Genomic DNA, 14,409 nt, shown 5'->3' on the forward strand with positions numbered 1-14,409 from the left:
CCTGTCTCAGCCTCCTGAGTACCTGAGATTACAGGTACAAGCTACCACGCCTGGCTAATTTTTGCATTTTTAGTAGAGATGGGGTTTCACCATGTTGGTCAAGCTGGTCTCAAACTCCTAAAGTGATCTGCCCAACTCGGCCTCCCAAAGTGCTAGGATTACAGGCGTGAGCCACCATGCCCGGCCAGCTTTAGTTACTTTTTAAAAGTTATCAGCAATTAAAATGGTAAAAAGAAATAGCACCTGATAGTTTATTTTGATTTGCATGCCTCTGATTACTAATTAGGGTGAAATTTTTCCATAATTTGTGTATAATATTTGCATTTCCTTATGATGGTGTCTGTTTGGCCTGTATCTTCTGAGATCCAATAGCCAATTTTATTAATCTAGCTTTTTCTTATATTTGCCCCTTGTCTACATCATATGCTGCATCTATTTTCTCCTTTTTGCTCCTCTGTTTTGGTTATGTGAGTTTAAAACTTTTTTAAAATTAATTTTAAAATTTAATTAATGTAAAACATATATGTTTTATACATAATATTGTAATCATAATATTGATTTTTCCTTTGCAATTTCCTTTTTAAGAAAATATTTAATGTGTATGGGGATTTTTGGGGGGAAGAGTGGTGAAAATGTCCTAAAATTGTCATGATGGTTCGCAACTGAATAGGTAAGTTGTATGGTATGGGAATTGTATCTCAACAAAGCTATTATTTTAAAAAGCATATTTATTAAACTTTAGGAAACTGCATTACACATCTGTACAAAATGTACACATATTTCATATCCTATAACAAATAAAAGACTATTATTATAAGGTAAATGATAACCTGTGGGTAAAATTAGAATCTGAAAAGAAAACGCTATGTTTATTATATAAAAAACTATAGACTGTTTCAGTGACTTCCTATATTATTGAAGCTTAGAAGCTCAAAGTTCAAAAACTCTACAAGGAGCTTCCAGAAATCCTGAATTTGGACACCAGCACACATAATCACAACAAGATTAAAGCAGATATGATTATAGGGTGATAACTGCACACTGGAATCGGCCTTTTAAATCCTTTCTACCTCTTCCTGAAATTATAGGTCTCCATTCTAATCTCATTTTGCATTTCAAAGGTTCCTTTTATCTAAAAAAAATCAAAAGTCTTTCCACACCATAACTGATAGGTGCAGCCATCTGTAGCTCAATTTCACAGGTAGGCAAGAAAATTCCAGGGTATGTCCCAAAGAACATACAAGAAACCAGTAACTACCAAGCCAAGTGGAAACTCACAGGCCTGCTGCTTTCTTATTACTCCACAAAACAAAATGACTCACTGATTTAGTCAGCACTTGAGATTTCTTAAGCCTTTTTTTTTTTTGAGACAGAGTCCCGCCCTGTCACCCAGGCTGGAGTGCAATGGCGGGATCTCAGCTCACTGCAACCTCCACTTCCGGGGTCCAAGGGATTATTCTCCTGCCTCAGCCTCCTGAGTAGCTGGGATTACAGGCACATGCCACCACGCCTGGCTAATTTTTTGTATCTTTAGTAGAGATGGGGTTTCACCATGTTGGCCAGGCTGGTCTTGAACTCCTGACCTCATGATCCACCCGCCTCGGCCTCCCAAAATGCTGGGATTACAGGCTTTTTTTTTTTTTTTTTTGAGACAAAGTCTTGCTCTGTCGCCCAGGCTGGGGTTGCAGTGGCCCTCTCTGCCTGCAACCTCTGCCTCCCAGATTCAAGTGATCCTTCTACCTCAGCCTCCTGAGTAGCTAGGACTACAGGCACGTGCCACCATGTCTGGTTAACTGTTTTTAATTTTTTGTAGAGACAAGCTCTCACTATATTGCCCAGGCTGGACTTGAACTCCTGAGCTCAAGAGGTCCTCCTGCTTTGGCCTCCCAAAGTGCTGGGATTATAGTCATGAACCACCATGCCCAGCATTTTAAGCTATTAACAGTAATTCCTTCTTCTACTCAAATACTGTCATTTACACATAGAAGGTAGTCATTGGCATGGAGCCACTGATGGTCACTTACTGGGTCAGGGCATGGCCTAGACCCACGTGCTGCACTATGTAGACCATTCTTTTTGCTTTTTAGTTAGCAATATGATCAATGCCTTTTAAAAAATGTATTTGTACATTTACCAAAATAAAATTAGTAATGCACATGTTTTTTTTTTTTTAAAAAAAGATCACAGTATAATACAGAAGAATATAAAATCTAAAAAGTTGGCCAGGTATGGTGGCTCACGCCTATAATCTCAGCACTTTGTGTGGCCAAGGAAGGTGGATCACTTGAGGCCAGGAGTTTGAGACCAGCCAGGCCAACACAGTCATACCCTGTCTCTACTAAAAATAGAAAACATTGGCTGGGTGTGGTGGTGTACGCCTGTAATCCCAGCTACACAGGAGGCTGAGGCAGGAAAATCGATTGAACCAAGGAGGCAGAGGTTGCAGTGAGCCGAGATTGCACCACTGCACTCCAGCCTCAGCAACAGAGTGAGACTCTGTCTCAAAAAAAAAAAAAAAACAAAAAAAAAAACGCTGAAAAGTCTCCCTCCTTCTGTCTTCTGTCTGCTTCTCTTTTCCCAAAGGTACCCACTGTTAAACGGGTTTAGTGTAGGGTTCCAGGAAAAGCTGTGTACATCTCAGGCTGTGTGCCTAGGGAAAGCTCCAGGCCCCGCCCCCTTACACTTCGTGTTGTATCTTGGAGAGCTTTCTATATCAGCCCATGGTATGCAGCTACTGTTTGGAGAGATTTTTATTATTTAACCCTTAACCTTTTGATAGGCACTTAGGCTGCTATTAAAACTCCACTTCAATATACATCCTTTGCTAATATCCCTGCAGGTAAATTCCTGACAGTGCACTTGCTGTGTTCAAAGGCTAAGTGCCCTTATAATTTAAATGGATGTCTCCAAACTGCCCTCCAAAAAATGACTTACCTATTTACATCCCCACTAACAGTATCAAATTACCTGTTTTCTCACACTCTCCCCAACATAGGGTATCAAGTTTTTTAATCTCTGCCAATCCAATAATAAAAACAAATAGTGCCACTCTTTTGTTTAACTACAAGTGAGCTAAACAATTTTTCGTTGGATTAATGGCCACCTACTGTGGGTATGAGCAGGGCAGGGTTCAGATGCCAGCTAGTCTGGATTCACACAACCACATACTGACCCTTGTGAGTGCCAGTCAGGTATAAAGCAGTCACTTAGCCTCACTGTACTTTGCTTCCTCATCTGTAAACAATGGTACCTATTTCATAGGGCTGTTTTGAGAATTAAATGAGAAAATATATGTGAAATGCTCAGTACAGCCCCTGGCATACAGTGAGGGCTTGGGAAGACTCCGCTACCAGTAGTAGTGGCAGTTGTAGTAGAAAAAGTAAGAAGGACAGTTCTTTCTCTGGGACCTCTTTCTTCAGATCCTTTGGCTGTTTTTCAGTTGGGTGGTCCATCCATTTCTTACTGGTTTGTATGATTTTTTTTTTTTTCAAATTAAAGAAATTAGCCATTCATCACTTGTTATAAATATTTGTCCCACCTTGCTGCTTGTTTTGTTTGTAGAATTTCCCTGTTTCTGTAAAATAACTTTTGTTGTCTTTTTTTATGCAAGAAATACCTATTAACTATAGAAGGATTAGAAAATACAAACAGAGGAAACAAACATCACCTGTAATTTCACATCCTAGATACTTTCTATGAATTTTTTGTAGTCAACTCTTCACTAAAAATGGGATTCCACACATATTGCTTTGATATGATCACAATATATTGTGACTATCTTTCTACACTGCATCCCCTTTTGACTCCCAAAGTCAGTATTTTGCCTTCCTTTCAACACACTTCCCTTCTTTACAGACTCTTGTCTGTTCTAAGTTCAAGAGATGCCCTGTGTCTGAGAAGACAACACAGGCCTTCTCCCAGCCCATGAAAAAAGCTGGAAGCACCAAGATTCATAGGCACCCTTTTCCACAGACAAAGCTTTGAATGCTACCAAGCCCTCTAGAACATGTGCTACACGAAACAATTAACCAGCAGCCCCCCTGGAAGACTTTGACAGGTGGTGCTCCTGTTATAGCTCATTCCACATTTCCCTGGGATTGCAGAATTACTGCGTCTTATCCATGCCAGGGACAGGTTTGTAAAAGACTGACGGTTTTACCAGGGGCGTGACCTCACCAGTTCCAAATAAAGAGATCACCATGATCCCAAGTTTTTTTCTATCTTAGAAATGTTGGGCCGGGCACAGTGGCTCACGCCTGTAATCTCAGCACTTTGGAAGGCCGAGGCGGGCAGATCACCTGAGGTTAGGAGTTCAAGACCAGCCTGACCAACATGGAGAAACCCTGTCTCTACTAAAAATACAAAATTAGCTGGGCGTGGTGGTGCATGCCTATAATCCCAGCTATTTGGGAGGCTGAGGCAGGAGAATCACTTGAACCCAGGGGGCAGAGGTTGCGGTGATCCATTGCACTCCAGCCTGGGCAACAAGAGTGAAACTCCATCTCAAAAAATAATAATAATAAAATAAAAAATGTTTGACTTGGGGAATTCCTGACTTCCCTACTGGTGGTCAAGGCAGAGACTGTGCAGGCTCCAGAGTCAGTGCATTTGCTGACAGCGCACTTGCCGTGTTCAAAGCATAAATGCCTTATATGCCTTAATACTGACACCTGAAGTCCAGTGGGCCCAGGCCGGGAAAATGGGACAGAGGCTCTGCTTACTTTAATTCAGTGTCAGAAATGGTCACAACTCAACAACTCAAAGGAAATTAAGGAACTAAATAATGAGGCTCAGGGCCGGGCTCGGTGGCTCACGCCTGTAATCCCAGCACTTTGGGAGGCCGAAGTGGGCGGATCACCTGAGGTCAGGAGTTCAAGACCAGCCTGGCCAACATGGTGAAACCCTGTCTCTACTAAAAATACAAAAATTAGCCAGGTGTGGTGGCACGCACCTGTAGTCTCAGCTACTCAGGAGGCTGAGGCAGGAGAATTGCTTGAACTTGGGAGGTGGAGGTTGCAGTGAGCCGAGATGGTGCCACTGCACTCTAGCCTGAGAGACAGAGCAAGACTCCACCTCAGGGGCGGCAGGGAGGGGGGAAGACGGGGAGTGGGGGGCTCAGAAACAGGAGAAAAAATTATGGGGAGGGGAAGAAAAGAATCTGATCTTTTACATTTGAGCAGTTACATTATCCAACTAAGTCCAAAGAACAGCTTCTCTCTGGACCCAGGGATCTCATTCCAAAAACAGATCAGCAACCAGCAGGGCCCCATAACTTCCTCTCTCCCACAGGTCTACTCAGAGACACCTGCTCTCACATCAAGTACACCAGAAAGATGGTGCAGGAGTTAGCAGGCAGACTGAGGTTTCAAGAGATAAAGAGAGAATAAGGCCGGGCGCGGTGGCTCACGCTTGTAATCCCAGCACTTTGGGAGGCCGAGGCGGGCGGATCACGAGGTCAGGAGATCGAGACCACGGTGAAACCCCGTCTCTACTAAAAATACAAAAAATTAGCCAGGCGTGGTGGCGGGCGCCTGTAGTCCCAGCTACTCGGAGAGGCTGAGGCAGGAGAATGGCGTGAACCCGGGAGGCGGAGCTTGCAGTGAGCCGAGATTGCGCCACTGCACTCCAGCCTGGGCGACAGAGCAAGACTCCGTCTCAAAAAAAGAAAAAAAAAAAAAAAAAAAAAAAAAAAAAGAGATAAAGAGAGAATGTTCCCAGAGTTTTTGCTCGCTAACTGCTTCGGTTTTGCATTCCCGTTTGAGACCCCACAGAAATGAACTCCAATGATGCAGGTGGAACAAACTCCCATTTAGGCTTGTTCAATGAATGTAAAATAAAACATTTCTAATGGTGACAACTCTGCAGCCAGTCAGACACGGTGAGTCTCTTCTCCATGGGTTCTGGTTCTCTACCCCTTTACACAGTTGCCTTTCCTGTTGCTGTTGCAACAGTGACTGTTGCAACACTGAGGGTTTTCAGCTCTGCCCTGCACCCAGAGGTGGTGACAATCACCACAGAGCCCAGCACAGGAGTGGGCTGCTCCTTCCAGATAACGCAGAAGCAGCACCCACTTCCTCCCCGCTCCCCGTAGCAATTTCAAGGAAGCTCATTCTGTCGCAGCCAATTTGAAGAAGCAAAGAATGACACTAAACCAATGAAACTAAATCTTGCTCTGCATACGCATGCCCCACAGCATGAGGTTCCACACTGGGCACTCAAAATCCAGGATAGACAGAGCTCATTTCAACCCCTCTAAAAAAGCATGCTGGGCTTCCAGACTTTGTGAGTAGTGGAGGGAAATCATCCAGCCCCAGCGAACAGCTCCCCAGGCTCACCTTGGGCGTGCAGTGCGCGGTGGAGCAGGGGCAGGAGCCCTGCCTGCCAGAAGGAATAGCAGCCATCCACCAGCTTGTTGCAGCGGCCCTGAAATCCTCCTTCAAATCGCATCTGCCGGCTTGTCACCCATTGCTGAGGAGACACAGATGGGAAAGGCAGTTGTAGGCTAAAAGAGACAAAATCTAGCCCGACAGGATCTCCAGGAGTCAATCTGTGGGATGGAGGGTTTCCCATCTCGTGGCTTCTCGGCACTCTAGTTTTGGTGCTCTGGTTTTCTTTCCTTCCCTCCCCACACTGCCATAGACACAGAGTGAAGCCTTTAAGCCAATGCTGTGGAGGCATCCAGCACTGATCTCTGCTCAATGCCTAGCAAACAACTACCTTTTCCTGGGTTTCAAAGCTGTGCCAGTGCTGAGAGGATAAAGAGGCCAAACTGGTTTGTAAGGAGACCTTCAAAGTCTCTTAATAAACATGGCTTAAGTTGGAAATTGAAGGCAAGACTACCAGTAGCTCATTTCTCATTACTTCCCTGCTCCGGGGAGTTTATTAAAAGCAGATAAATGGAATTTGGTACTATATTTCATCAGATGATTTCAAACTGCTCCTGACTTTTACTTGGCACCTGGGGAAATTTACCCAAGGTCTCTTTAGCAAGTCACTAGCAGGCCTGAAAGCAGAAGCCATTCAATTACCAAATGACAACTCTGCCCAGTCTGTGGCTGATATAAGAAAATCTTTTACTTTGAAGCTATAAAATAGGTCTTGATGTCACTCAGTGGTCACACACGATACCACCATTCCTTGCTTATCTACAAGTTTTCTAAACACACTCTACTACAAAGATCAAGATAGTCATGCGTTTGGTCCCTCGGAATGAGCAGAACCAACTGGCTGAGCAGATATGACATTTCCCTTTCCTTCCCTAGACCGCCTAGGCCATTCCAGCCATGGACTTACAGAGCTGCCTCACTCAACTGAAAGGGTACAGGGGAGGGTAGTTCCTGTTTCTAGAGTCTTACTAGGTAAAGGTCCTGAAAGGAGCCACTGGGACCCTTGATGGAAGTGGGGGCCAGCCCTCCCCTAAAAGCTGTTGTTTAGATTATATCCCTCTTCAAGGCAACACCTGCCCATACAGAGTCACAGTCACAAATTCTTAAAAGAGACAGAAAACACTGCACTGCAGGTTCAGGTACTAATATATCCTCGGTTGGTCTTGAATGAACCAGGGCTTCCAGCATGTAATGGAAGTGGGCTAAGCATTACTCAGGCAGAGAGAAAGCAGGCGCTGCACTGGGAGTGGGTTCCTCATTTCTACTGACCGCAGGGCTGAAGTGTTGTTAAGCAGACTAATTTACTTTTTCCAGTGCCTAAGCCCATGGATTTGTTCTGTTTCCTTGGGCTATAGGAATTCATACTTCAGATATGGGTCCTACTTCTCCCAAAGCAAATGGAAGGGAGTAGTTTGGGTTAGAACAGGGGTCCCTAACCCCCAGGTCACGCCAGGCTGCACAGCAGGACATGAGTAGTGGGTGAGCCAGTGAAGCTTAATCTGTATTTACAGCTGCTCCTCACTGCTCCCATTACTGCCTGAGCTCCACTTCCTGACAGATCAGCGGCAGCATTAGATTCTCATAGGAATGCAAACCCTACTGTGAACCATGTGTGCCAGGCTTCTAGGTTGCAGGCTCTATATGAGAGTCTAATGCCTGATGATCTGTCACTGTCTCCCATCACCCCCAAATGGGACTGTCTAGTTGAAGGAAAACAAGCTCAGGGCTCCCACTGATTCTACATTATGGTGAGTTGTATAACTATTTCATTATATATTACAATGTAATCATATAAATAAAGTACACAATAAATGTAATGTACTTGAATCATCCTGAAACCATCACCCCCCATCCCACCCCCAACCCCAGGTCCATGGAAAAATTATCTCCCACAAAACTGGTCCCTTGTGCCAAAAAGATTATTACTCTGGGTTACAGGGACACTAACATTTATTAAGTACCTACTATGTGCCAGGCTGTTTATAAATGTTCTCTCCTTTAACCTTAAAAAAAAAAAGGATTGTTATCCCTACCTTATAAAAGAAAAAAAATATCAGGCGAAAAGAGATTAGACAATTTGCCCAAGGACCCATGTCTCAAATGTAGTAGGGACAGGGTTCAAATCTAGAACACTGTCATTATAACTGAGGCACTCCCTAATCACATTCCTTATTTCTGCCTGGGAGATGGGACTTTTTTGTTTCATCCCTTATTGGTGTTCAGATTTTAAAACATCTGAGAAACTCTTAAGTTCAGCATACAAAGTTGGCTGTTTCAGCATGAGCCTTCAAGCCTTCACGAATCTTTAAAAAGACTATGCCGGGGGAGGCTTTCTGAAGGTGGAGGCAAGACACTGCTGGTTACATCTCTACAGGGTACAACAGAAACTCTCCAGGAAGCGAACGATGGGCCGCATAACGGGAGGCTGGCATCTGAACTCAGGGAGAGGAGGTGCATGTCAGTTGCAGCTGGTTTGCTTTGAGGTCATGGTCAGGGGGTACATGCTCCCCAAATGACATGACGGGGAATGCCTTCTCCTTGGTGGCCATGGAGGTGTGTGTGTTTGTGCACCCACTGTTCATTTAACTACAATCTAGTGACTCCCTGAAGCTGACTGCTTTCTGACTGTCTTCTGAATACTGGCCAGGAGCTTGGGGTCCAGACATAAATGTTGGGCTGCCTTCTCAATGCAATTAGCCAACTCTGCCTAAACAACTCATTTAAATGTAGGTACTAACTGTTTACACAGTGCAGCAGGTAATAAAAGTTTGGTTTCAAAATGCTGCAAAGCTCTTCTTGTAACTTTTCCTCTTATGAGGTTCTTTCTATAACACACAATAACCTCTAATTCTATGAAACTGAAGTATAAGGAAGGTACTCTGCTCACACCAGATGTCTGCAGGACACAGTCTATGTAGTCTACACACTATGTAAAAAGCTCTAAGCAGGAAGACAGAAAGGCAGAAGGAGGAGCCAAGACAGAGCAGCTGCTCACTCCTTCCGCTGTGTTGGAACAGAGCTAACTCTGTTAGCCCTTCCCATAGCCAAACTCTCCCGAAGCCTGCGTGTCTCAGTACAATCATATCACCATGACCTGGGGCCTGAGAGGAGGATGGCTCAAAAGACACTTACTAATAAGCTCTTCAAGTTCAAGGAACGTTCCCTCTTGAGGATTACCAGCGCGGCCAGGCCACAGAAGGTATAGCCACCATGGGCTTCCATCCCTGGTACCCCGCCAATGCCACCTTCCCAGTTCTGACACCTAAGAAGAGATTGAGAAAAGCAGAATGAGTGGCCAGTGAGTGGACGTACACAAGACCAGGACCATCCTAGGTGGCAGAGAAAAAGTTCACTCAGATTAAGGTGTGAACCATCACAACTATGAATGAAAAGATGCCAACTAATTAACTTTTGGAAATGTCTTTTCAAAAAAAAAAAAGCTGGGCCTGGTGGCGTCCATGTGTAATCCCAGCTGCTCAGGAGACTAAGGCAAGAAGATCACTTGAGGCCAGGAGTTCAAGGCTGCAGTGAGCTATGATCACACCATTGTGCTCCAGCCCGGGTGAAAGAGCGAGACTAGGTCTCCAAAAAAAATAAGTACAATAAAAACTGTAAAATGTTAAAAACCCAGACACTTAGAAACAGCCTACTTGTGTAAGAAACATAGTAATTCAAATTATTACTCTTTGGGAAAAAGTTATAAAATCATATATATACACATATATGTACATATATACACACACATATACATATGTGTACATATATACACACACATACATATATGTACATATATACATATGTGTACATATACACATATATGTACATATACATATATGTACATGCACACACATATACATATATGTCCATATATACACATGTATACATATATGTACATATATACACATATATACCTATATACATATATGTACACATACACACATATATACATATATACATATATGTACATATACGCACATATATACATATATACATATATGTACATATACACACATATATATATACACACACATATATATAGTGATAACCATCAAGTTAAAATTGAGAAGTGATTGTTGATTCTAGTGATCTTTATTTTTGAAACAGGGTCTTAACTCTGTTACCTAGGTTGACTGCAGATCACGGCTCACTGCAGCCTCAACCTCCTGGACTCAGGCAATCCTCCCACCTCAGCCCCCTGAGTAGCTGGGACTATGGGCGTGCCCCACCATACCCGGACCATTTTTTGTATCTTTTGTAGAGATGGGGCTTTGCCATGTTACCTAGGCTGGTCTTAAATTTCTGGCCTCAAGGAATCCTCTCACCCCAGCATCCCAAAGTGCTGGGATGACAGGCATGGGCCACCGCACTTGGCCTCTGGTGATCTTTGAGTACAGGTCTACTGGTAATATTTTTCCTTTTTGTTTTTCTCTTTGTTCGAAAAGTTTTTATAATGAACCTTTATACTATTCAAAAATAAACATTATTTTTAAAAATTATAATTAGGCTAGGTGGCGATGGCTTCTTAAACAGCCTGCAGAACCATGAGCCAAATAAACCTCTTTTCTTTCTAAGTTACCAAGCCTCAGGTATTCCTTTATAGTGACACAAAATGGACTAACACAAGAAGGACAAGAAATAACTGACTTAGTAGAATAGAGAAATCTTCCCTACCCAAACGGAAAGGATGGGAGAGGGGCAACAAAAAGCAAGGTGATCTGCTCCAATAAAAGGCTCCAGGATTAGAGATACAGGGAACCTCCACGAAGTGGAATGCGTTTGAACCAAGTTTGTTGATTGCAAACTTATATAAGAATCAGACCTTTAAGTCCCCTACTCATATCCAGCAGAAGATGGGAAGTTTCAGAGGTTTAATCAGAAGGATCTGAGTTCCAGAATATCCAACACGCTAAGAGGAGGAGGGAGCACTGTACCAAATGGGATTACGTGAGAGTCAGCAATCTCAACACAATAACCCCAGCCTCATTCTTCCGTCTATTTCACACAAGGCTGCCAGTTTCATACCCCACGCAGGAATTTAGAAGATTCCTCTCTGAAGGAACTGATAAGCCCAAAAGAAAAACCCTACAGATACTGCTTTGAGAATTCCCCAGTGAATGGCTTGATCCTGCCCACCCTCGCAGAGCTCCCCAGCAGCTTTTCAGTGCTGGACCCTTAAATATGAACAGACAGCTGTAGAGTACCAGACATTTGACCATAGTCTCTACTATGAAAGAGAAGGAGACCAAAACAAAGAAAAATAAATTGGAGGAAATAAGACAGGGAGCAAAAGAAAACTTTTTAAAGTTGTATCTTTAGATAAAATATTATATGAAGTAAGACTATTGAGAGGACAAAATATCCCCAGAAAAAAACAAGAGAGTATATAAAAAAGTAGTCAGGAAGTAAAAGTAGTCAGGGAGGAAAACTAAAAATAGGATTACAAAAATAAAAACAAGAGGATTAGAAGATAAATACTAAGCAAATCTCTCAAAGTATAAGAAGGATTAAGAGATGGAAACGAACCATGCAACAAAATATTTTTATTTTCATTTATTTATTTTTGAGACAGAGTCTCGCTCGGTTGCCGAGGCTGGAGTGCAGTGGCACAATCTTGGCTCACTGCAACCTTCGCCTCCTGGGTTCAAGTGATTCTCCTGCCTCAGCCTCCTGAGTACCTGGGATTACAGGTGCATGCCACCACGCCCAGCTAATTTTTGTATTTTTAGTAGAGACAGGGTTTAACCATGTTGGTCAGGCTGGTTTCTTTCTTTTTTTTTTTTTTTTTTTTTTGAGACGGAGTCTTGCTCTGTCACCCAGGCTGGAGTGCAGTGGCACAATCTCGGCTCACTGCAAACTCTGCCTCCCGGGTTCATGCCATTCTCCTGCCTCAGCCTCTCCGAGTAGCTGGGACTACAGGCGCCCGCCACCACGCCCGGCTAATTTTTTGTATTTTTAGTAGAGACGGGGTTTCACCGTGGTCTCGATCTCCTGACCTCGTGATCCGCCCGCCTCGGCCTCCCAAAGTGCTGGGATTACAAGCGTGAGCCACCGCGCCCGGCCTTGGTCAGGCTGGTTTCGAACTCCTGACCTCGTGATCTGCCTGCCTTGGCCTCCCAAAGTGCTGGGATTACAGGTATGAGCCACTGTGCCCGGCAGTATTTTTATTTTTATTTATTTATTTATTTATTTATTTATTTATTTATTTATTTATTTTGAGATGGAGTCTCACACTGTCACCTAGGCTGGAGTGCAATGGTGCGATCTTGGCTCACTGCAACCTCTGCCTCTTGGGTTCAAGCAATTCTCCTGCCTCAGCCTCCCAAGTAGCTGGGATTACAGGTACCCACCATCACACCCGGCTAATTTTTTGTATATTTTGTAGAGGATGGGTTTCACCATGTTGGCCATGGTGGTCTCGAACTCCTGACCTCGTGATCCGCCTGCCTTGGCCTCCCAAAGTGTTGGGATTACAGGCGTGAGCCACCACGCCCAGCCTCAAAGTATTTTTAAAAGTCAGACAATCAAATGTACTAATGGGATGTCATATTTTTAAAAGGCTGGCCAGGTTTGGTGGCTCATGTCTGTAATCCCAGCACTTTGGGAGACCAAGGCAAGAGGATCATTTGAGATCAGGAGTTTGAGACTAACCTGATCAACATGGCGAAACCCCGTAAAAATTAGCTGGGTGTGGTGGCACACGCCTATAAATCCAGCTACTTGGGTGGCTGAGGCAGGACAATCACTTGAACCTGGGAGAAAGAGGTTGCAGTGAGCCAGACTGCACCACTGCACTCCAGCCTGGGCAACAGAGCAAGGCACCGTCTCAATCAATCAATCAATCAATCAATAAAGAGGCTGGGCACGGTGGCTCACACCTGTAATCCCAGCACTTGGGGAAGCTGCGGCAGGAGGATTACTTCGGCCCAGGAGTTTGAGACCAACTTGGGCAACGTGGTGAGGCTTTGTCTCTACAAAAATTTAAAAAATTAGCTGGTGGTGGATGCCTGTAGTCACAGCTACTCAGGAGGCTGAGGATGATCACTTGAGCCTGGAAAGTCGAGGCAGCAGTGAGCCATGATTGTGTCACTGCACTCCAACCTGGGAGACACATAAGACCCCGTCTCAAAAAAAAAAAAAAAAAGGCCCGGCGTGGTGGCTCACTCCTGTAATCTCAGCACTTTGGGAGGCCGAGGCAGGCGGATCACTTGAGGTCAGGAGTTCGAGACCAGCCTGGCCAACATGGTAAAACCCCGTCTCTACTAAAAATACAAAAATTAGCTGGGCGTGGTGGTGGGCTTCTGTAATCCCAGCTACTCGGGAGGCTGAGGCAGGAGAATTGCCGGAACCTGAGAGGCAGAGGTTGCAGTGAGCCGAGATCACGCCATTGCACTCCAGCCCGGACGACAACAGCAAGACTCCGTCTCAAAGGAAAAAAAAAAAAAGGGCAAACACAGAAAACACAAGTGAAGAAATTATCAAAGAAATACTGTAATAAAGACTCTTGGTACTAAAACATATGCACTTCCAAATCGAGTGCCCAGCACAATGAATAAAAAATAATCCACATCAAGATTCATCATCAAGTTTCCAAACAAGAATAAAGATTCCAGGCCAGGCGAGGTGGCTCATGTCTGTAACCCCAGTACTTTGGGAGGCTGAGGAGGGCAGATCACTTGAAGTCAGGAGTTTGAGACCAGCCTGGCCAATATGGCGAGACCCCACCTCTACTAAAAATACAAAAATTAGTTGGGCATGGTGGCAGGCACCTGAGGTTGCAGTGAGCTGAGATTACGCCACTGCACTCCAGCCTGGGTGACGGAGCAAGACTCCATCACACACAAAAAGAATAGATTCTAAGCCTCTAAAGAAGGACAGGATGGGGACAGAGAAAGAGAGACAGAAGAAAAAAACAGAGAATTAAGAATCACAATGGCACTGCCAGGTAGTACAGCACAGTGGAATCCATTTGATTTCTTTGTATTTCTGCTTAATATAAAATTTAAAGGCTGGGTGTGGTGGCTCA

The 14,409-nt window shown here is 44.1% G+C and overlaps 2 protein-coding genes across 4 annotated transcripts in view; one reads left to right on the forward strand and one right to left on the reverse strand.

The window, feature by feature from the left end:
- Nucleotides 1-14,409, forward strand: part of MAX (MYC associated factor X) — a 96,481-nt gene that overhangs the window by 52,458 nt on the left and 29,614 nt on the right. The window lies entirely within an intron of this gene.
- Nucleotides 1-14,409, reverse strand: part of FNTB (farnesyltransferase, CAAX box, subunit beta) — a 74,023-nt gene that overhangs the window by 11,894 nt on the left and 47,720 nt on the right. For both annotated transcript variants that reach the window (XM_055289078.2, XM_063644508.1), the window contains exons 8-9: nucleotides 9,519-9,648; nucleotides 6,336-6,468 (exon numbers count right to left, since the gene is read on the reverse strand). In XM_055289078.2, coding sequence (XP_055145053.1) covers nucleotides 6,336-6,468; nucleotides 9,519-9,648 — 263 coding nt within the window. The remainder of the gene's footprint in view (nucleotides 1-6,335; nucleotides 6,469-9,518; nucleotides 9,649-14,409) is intronic.

The sequence above is a fragment of the Symphalangus syndactylus genome, chromosome 8, assembly GCF_028878055.3.
Source record: "Symphalangus syndactylus isolate Jambi chromosome 8, NHGRI_mSymSyn1-v2.1_pri, whole genome shotgun sequence".
Lineage (NCBI taxonomy): Eukaryota > Metazoa > Chordata > Mammalia > Primates > Hylobatidae > Symphalangus > Symphalangus syndactylus.